Consider the following 7,512-nt stretch of genomic DNA (forward strand, 5'->3'; position numbering starts at 1 on the left):
AATAGGCATATGAACGTACCTGGAGGAAAGGGTGGCTGCCTGGCTCTGCCGCCTCTCCTGGCCTCTCCCTGTCTCCCCTGCCTCCAGCCTCTACAGCTTCTCCAATCCTGGCCCCACAGGGACAGATCTGTGAGATGGGGAAACACCGGCCCCCACCTCCCAGGGCTTCTGGGAGAATAATCAGGGTCACAGGAGCTGGCACCCAATCTGGGGCATCTCCAGGGCAAGGGAAGGAGCTCACTTTGGGCTTTATAGGAGGACAGACCTCACATTGTCACCCTGCCATGTGCCAGCCACGTGCCTTTGGATGTCATTGTTTCTTTAAATTTTTTAATTTATTTTTGGCTGCGTTGGGTCTTCATTGCTATGCTAGCTGCGGCGAGCAGGGGCTACTCTTCGTTGCGGTGCGCGGGCTTCTCATTGCAGTGGCTTCTCTTGTTGTGGAGCACCGGCTCTGGGCGCACAGGCTTCAGTAGTTGTGGCTCTCGGGCTCTAGAGCGCAGGCTCAGTACTTTTGGTGCATGGGCTTAGTTGCTCTGCAGCATGTGGGATCTTCCTGGACCAGGGCTTGAACCCCTGTCCCCTGCATTGGGAGGCAGATTCTTAACCACTGTGCCACCAGGGAAGCCCTGTCATTGTTTCTTTAAATCTTCTCAGCTCCAACATGGGCAAAAGTATCCCGTCAGCACACACGCATTTGCACATGTGAAAAACCACGTGCCTACCTGGCCCTGTTTGTAAAGACGTGGATAAGGGATGGGTTAAAGTATGGTATGTTCACAAAATGGAATAAACAGCTACTGAAGGAATGAAGATACCCTTTACCTTTATGTACTGACTTGGGATAACACCCAAGCTAGATTAAGGAAAAAAAAATGCACGGAGCAGAAAGTGGGTACACTATGCTACTGTTTGTGTAAAGAGTGGAAGAAAACATATATGCATATTTCTGTATTTGCTTGGTTATTCACAAGGAATAGGGATGTCACAAAAAAACTAGTGGCTGAGCCTGCCTGCGGCGGGAGAACTGTGGCCGGAGGACAAGAGGTAGGGAGACTTTTCACCACATACCCTCTTGTACCTGTTGAATTTTGAACCATGTGGATGAATATACTCCTTATTCAAAAATAAATAAGATTTTTTTTTTTTTTTACCAACCACACCAGACACCCAACAGTTGTTCAAGAAGACAGTGAGGAAAGATTGGTTATCTCGACTTCTAGAGAGGGGGGTCCCCTGCCTTCCCCCAGCTCCACCCCCTCCAGGGCACAGGGTGGCACCTGTGACACCTGTGTCTGTTCCAAGGTCCTGGAGAGGGGCCACCTCTGACCTCTGATGTCCCCAGGCCCCTCCCTTCTTCAGCTGGGAACATTTTTTACTTAAAAATACCTTTTATTTTAAACCCATCAATTCTCTGTCTCTCATACACACACCCACACTCATGCACAGACACGCACACATCCTCTGTCAACAACAGTCTTTGTTTTTCCAAAAGTTCTGCCTTGTCTCTGACCAGCCAGGGCTCGGGCCGGCTGCATGGGTCCTCACGGCTCTCCAGGGTGGGGTGGAGATGTCCCAGGGGGCCTGCTCATAGGGTCATGGGCCCAGGCCATTGTCCTCTGGTCCCTACACAAAGAAGGGACCTGGGTTCAGCTCCTGGGGTCTTCCCCTGTTCGCCCAGTGGTTGGCCTCTGGCCTCCTTCTCAGGGTCCTGCTTGGAACAAATGACACAGGGGTCCAGGCTCATCTCCGAGGCACTCGAACTGGGGCCACCCCCCTCACCTTCAAGCAGCTGCCCCCCAGGTCACGACGGCTACCCTGCAGGAAGAGAGAAAGAGGTATTAGGGGGTTCAGTTGGGTCATCATGAACACTGGAACTAACCTCTGTATCCAGCAATAGGGGACTTGATAAAAAAAAAAAAATCAGTTAGCTGCACAATCAAGTTCTTGCAGAAGGCAGAAGAAACTCTATATGGACTAACAGGGGATGACTCTTTATGGACTAATATCGTTTGAGGACGAAAGCAAGGACTGAGTGCATGTTCCTGTGTGCTGAGATGTCCAGAGAGAAGGGCACACGGGAAATCACTAACGGGTTTCCTCAGAGGAGAGGAATGTGATGAGGAGACAGGATGGGAGGAAGCCTTTTTTTTTTTTTTTTTAACTCTATATACTTTTTACTTTTTTCATTTCTTCCTTGTGTGATTTGTTGCTTTTAAAAAAAATCCAATATAGTTTAAATCATAGTATTTTACACTCAAGGGCAGAACACACCCCACAGTGGTTCTCCCACTGCCTGGCTGTATACCCAGTGGCCTACTCGTCAACCTCAAAAGTAGATTCTGGAATTCCGGCCTCCCTGCCTTCATTCAGGGTGTTCCCTCTGCCAGGAATATGCTCTCTGGTCCTATCCTAGGAAGATTTCTCTATTCCTGCAATTCCTAGCACTGCATGCCTTTCTGGGGCCAGGATAAAGCCCAGAAGGGGAAGATGGGGTCTCTCTTGTGTTCTCCCATCAGGCTGGGAGCTCAAGGGGGTGGTCGGGGAAAGTCTTTCACTGTGTAGTCTCAGTTCCAGCCCAGGGACTGGCGTGGAGCAGTTGCCAACCAACGCTGCTTGGATAAGGGTGTCCACTGGAAGACAAGGTAATGGTGGCTGCCCTGGAAGCCACCTGCCCCTCACGCTGCAGGGGCAGTCTCTACCCACTGTCCTGAGGTCTGACGTGTGGGTTTCATCCTCACTGTTAGCCAGCGAGATCACAGGCCTTAGCGTACCCCCTCTGTTGCAGCCTCCAGCGTTGCATGGCTGGCTCAGAGGCACCCAGCCAGTTGGTAAAAAGGGCTGGGCTAGAAAAATCCATGTTGTCCCACAGTCTGTCCCGTTTCTAAGACACAGTGGTGTCTGAAATCCCACTGTAAATGCTCACCCCCGAGCCTGACTAGGAGATAATGGGACCGGCATTTTTCTCAGCCATCTAGAGAAACAGCTGACCATCTCGGAGCTCTGCCCGCTGCCCCGCTCCACTCCTGGGCCCAGGTTGGGGCAGATCCATCCAGATGCGAGCCCAGCCTCCCTTGAGGCTCTCCGGGCCCAGGGACAGTGTGTTCATTCACAGGCAGGGCTATTTTGAGGGCTGAGGCCACAGTCCCAGCAGAGCCTGGGGCTTGGGCTTCTCAGACAAACTCTGGCAAGAGTGGCTGAGAAGGGCGGATGGGGGTGGGGGGTGTAGTGTTGAGGTTGGAGGACAGAAAACCGGCCTCCCACCTTTTCACTCTAAGTCCTCAGGGTAAGGGAGAGCCACCTCCACCCCAAGTCTGGCAGTCATTGCGAGACCTGTGTCCCCTGAGGATGCTGGGACTGTTCAGCTCCCTGAACCTCAGTTTCTTCATCTATGAAATGGGGACAAAATGATTCTACTTGCCACCCCAGGGTGCAATGAAATGCAACTGCAGCTGTGAAGGAGGCTTGTAAACTGCCAAATGCATTTAGGAGAAGCCTTGACTAGGCCCCAGCTTCTTTGTCTCTTTGTGCCTCAGCGCCAAAGGCTCTGGGAAGCACTGTAGTTAGGAGGTGGCTAGAGTGAAACAGATCTGGGCTTCAACCCCTGCTCTGCCTTGGATTACCTGTCAGACCTCAGGCAAGTGACTTCAGCTCATTGAGCCTCGGTTTCCCCATGTGTAAAGTTAGTTACTGTGAGGATTACACACGTTAACGCAGGTAAGGCCCTTAGCACAGTGTCAGGAATATAGTTAAGTGTTCAATGAATGTTCACAAGTATTAACATCAGCATCATCTGGTGATGGCACCTCCTTGCCCCACTGCCCTCTGTGCCACCTCTGCTCCTGAGCTGGTACGCCAAGTGGGGAAGGCCTTACAAGACGATCCTATCTGACCCCCACCCCCAGGTGACAAAAGGGAAAACAGGGCAGAGACAAGAACCTCCTTTCCACCTCCCCTTGCTATTTCTACCACAGAGGGCCACACCTAACCCCTCCTTAAACAGGAAAATGCTACAGGGAGCTATTTCTATGGTGACCCCAACCCCAGACCAGCCAGCTGGGAACGAGGTGGTGGCTCAGGGTGAAGGGATAGGGTCTGGGGCCTTGGAGCTCTCTGGTCACCAAAGCTGAGAAGGAAGGCTCCCACAGGCTCCCCAAGACAGCCAGTTTTCTTCTAGTCGAGTCCTCAAGTCTTTACGGGCCAGAGCCAGCCAGGATCACCCCTTTTGCTTATTCCCAGAGGAGCCTGTGTGCTTGAGAGCATGGCTTCCACAGCCAAATTTGGCTGGGTTCTAGGTCCTGTAGACAGATCCCAGGGAAGCAGCCAGACCCAGGCGAGGCCCTGTGATCTGTGGGACAGGCCTGAGACCAGCAGAGAAGCCCCCAGCCTACCTGCTGTGGGGGGCAGGCACCTGATGGACACACCCTCTCCCCGAGGGCCCTCCCACACGAACCTTTCCCACGTCCCAGTTGGGCAGGCCTGAGTTCGAATCCTGACTCCATCATGGGCCGTGTCTCTGAACCAGTGACAGCATCTCTAAGCAGTTGGGGATAACCAGAGCACCTCCTTCCCCAGCTGCTGGGGGGTTTTAATGGTAACACGTGGAGAGCACTTAGCACGAGAGATCAGTGCTCATCAAGACTGCTGACACTGATGTCACTGGCCAGTCTTCACCTTCCTTCTATGCATTGCCACCTTCAACGTCTACCCTTTTCCTTTTCTAGGCTCTAGCTCTCACTGTGTCCTGCTCCTAGAACATCTTCCCCTACTGCCTCAACCTGCCTGCTTCCAACCCCAAGCCTCTGTCAGGAACTTAGCCACTGGGTCAGGGGCTTCCTCTGGCCCTGACAGTCCCTTTGTGCACATCAGACCTCCCCATCAGACCACAACATCGCTGTTTTCACCTCCAGGCCCTGCCCTGGCCCAGCACTGGGAGTTCCTGACAGTGGTGGATGGGCATCCACAACCTGCTTCTCTGGGAATGTTTTCAGAGTCGACAAAAAACAGCTGTCGGGTAGTTAAGGTTTGCCGAACTGAGTGAATAGGTGAAAAGCGGTCAGGGGGTATTGCCGAGGGCCCAAAGACCAGGGCCCACAGCTGGGAGGATCAGGGACCCTGGAGAGAGTTCAAATCGGAACCGAAAAAGACTGACTTAGGGAAACTGAGGCAGCAATGGCAGGTGAGAGGCCAGAAGGGGGTGGTCTGAGGCCAGGACACAGAGGCTTCCCCAGAACAGAGTGAAGAGGGGAGCCGGGGAAGTTGTGAGAACCAAAGACTAGGGGACCCAGAGGCGTGACTCCAATCCCCCATGACTTTTTTTTTTTTAATTTTTATTTTATACTGGAGCATAGTTGATTAACAATGTTGTGTCAGTTTCCGGTGTACAGCAAAGTGATTCAGTTATACCTATACATGTATCTATTCTTTTTCAAATCTTTTCCCCATTTAGGTTATTACAGAATACTGAGCAGAGTTCCCTGTGCTCCCACACTCTTTCATTCTCCAAAAGGCCCCAGGGGCCAGTCAGGGACTCTCTCAGCCTCAGTTTCCCCGGCTGTAAATAGTAGCCGCTAGAATCCGAAGCTGTCACAAGACAAGCCTCCTTATTCTAAGAAAAGCCCGGGCCACAAAGGGCAAAGGCTGAGGATGAAGCAGGCTCCTTGGGGCCCGTGCAGGAGGGCCAGCTTTCAACCAGGAGCACCCCCCAGCAACCTCTGCTGCTACTCAGCCCCGTCCGTCCCCTACCAGCCCGGTTCTCATCCTTACTTAGGACAGACCACAGGAGCTTACCTCCAGCTCTGCCCGGCTGACTCAACAGTGCCCTTCCCCAGCACTCCATCTCTTTGGGGGCTGGGTATCCTCAAGAGACCCCCTGCTTCACACCTACTGCTCATCAGCTGGGTACCTCAGGCTCTTGACTGGGGGTGTGCATCCCCTTTTCTTCTCAGTCTCCTGCCCTTGGGTCAGTCTCAGGATACGGGACAATTATTTTACGGTAAGGGCAGTTCAGGGCAACACATACCCAGCAAACCCAGAGCCTGCATTCTGGCTTTCGAGCTGTGTAATATGGGCACCCCTCTGAGCCCCAGGTCCTCACCAGTGATAAAACGGGCAGAACTACCTGCCTGATGGGGTTCTTGTGAAGGTAAAAAGAAAACCAGGAACGCGCGCCCATACATAGGAAGAGCTCAATAAATGACAGCCTTTGTTATGATTTCCCCACACGCTCTTCCCAGCACACTCCTAGTGGGAGGGGGTGTCCTTCGATGAGCAATCTCCATCCTCTAAATCACGCCCGAGCTCTGGGCTTCCCTGCACCCCTTGTTTGGGGAACATTGTGAGCGGTTCTGTTCCACACCAAACTCTGGGCCTGGAGGGCTGCACCCCCGACGACTCCACGTCTCTTCCCCCTCTCTTCATTGGGGTCTCGGCCCCTCTTTTGCTCCGTAAGAGGCCCGTTCCCTGACCCTGCGGCCGCAGTACTGGAGCGCCGCGCGGACTCACCCCCTTGCGCTGGTTGCTGAGGCAGAAGGTGCAGATGGAACGCGGCTGGCGGCCGCCGTCGGGGGCGGCTGGGACCGCGCTCTTGGCGGTGCCCGCCGCTCGGAAGCACGGCTGCCCGTCGTCGGCCGCGTCGCCCAGCAGCAGCACGTTGGCCAGGTGCGCGATGTAGCTGGACGCCAAGCGCAGCGTCTCGATCTTGGATAGCTTGCGGTCCACCGGCTCGGTGGGGATGAGCGTGCGCAGCGCCGTGAAGGCCGTGTTCACGCTCTGCGTGCGGTCCCGCTCCCGCGCGTTGGCCGCCTGCCGCTGTCGCACCACCACCACCGGGCCCGCGCTGCTGGACGCCCGCCGCCCGCCCCCGGGGCCCGGGCCGCGCCGTGCCGCCTCCAGGCCCTCGCAGCAGCCGAACGACTGGTCGGAGGCGTCGCTCTCGCTGCGGTTCTCCTCGTCCTCGCTCAGTAGCCGCACGTCCGGGTACAGCACGTGCGCGCCGACGGGGCGCAGCAGCGCGAACGCCATGGGCGGCCGGCCGCTTCCCTTGGTGCGCAGCGTCCCAGCGTCTGCCGCGCCCCGCCGTGCGCTCCCGCGCGCTCCCACGGCCCAGCTGGCCACCGCCTTATAGCCGAGGGAGGGGCCAGTCCCGAGGCCGCCCCGGCCGGGGCGGGGGATTCCGCCCTGGCCAATGGGGAGGCGCCCGCCGCGCCCCGGCCAATGGCTACGGGCCCTTCGCCCCAGTTCCCCAGGTTGAAAGCGGCCCGCGAGCTGGTGGCCCGCCCTGAAGGCTCTGGATCCCCACGGGCGAGCGGGGCAAAAGACGGGGGTCGGGGTGGGTTGGGTGGGTGGAGTGGGCTGTGCCCAGATCCGGACTCATCTTCAGCCTAGACCGCAGGGAGGCTGCGGGCAGGTCCCTTCTCCTCTCCTGGCTTCAGTTTCCTCATTCGAAAAGAAGATTGTAGAGAAAGCAACTCGGGTTTTTCCTCCCTCAAATTCTAATACTGTGGTTCTGCA

The 7,512-nt window shown here is 55.5% G+C and overlaps 1 protein-coding gene across 1 annotated transcript; it reads right to left on the bottom strand.

The window, feature by feature from the left end:
• Positions 1-1,371: 1,371 nt before the first annotated feature.
• On the bottom strand, positions 1,372-7,087 carry TCF15 (transcription factor 15). Its single transcript, XM_029221731.1, has 2 exons — positions 6,505-7,087; positions 1,372-1,818 (listed from the first exon to the last, which is right to left on the bottom strand). The coding sequence occupies exons 1-2, from the start codon at positions 7,021-7,023 to the stop codon at positions 1,744-1,746; spliced, it is 594 nt and encodes a 197-aa protein (XP_029077564.1). The 5' UTR covers positions 7,024-7,087; the 3' UTR covers positions 1,372-1,743.
• Positions 7,088-7,512: the final 425 nt, after the last annotated feature.

Source organism: Monodon monoceros, unplaced genomic scaffold (genome assembly GCF_005190385.1).
Source record: "Monodon monoceros isolate NGI ecotype Baffin Bay Population unplaced genomic scaffold, NGI_Narwhal_1 Super_Scaffold_13, whole genome shotgun sequence".
Taxonomy (NCBI): Eukaryota; Metazoa; Chordata; class Mammalia; order Artiodactyla; family Monodontidae; genus Monodon; species Monodon monoceros.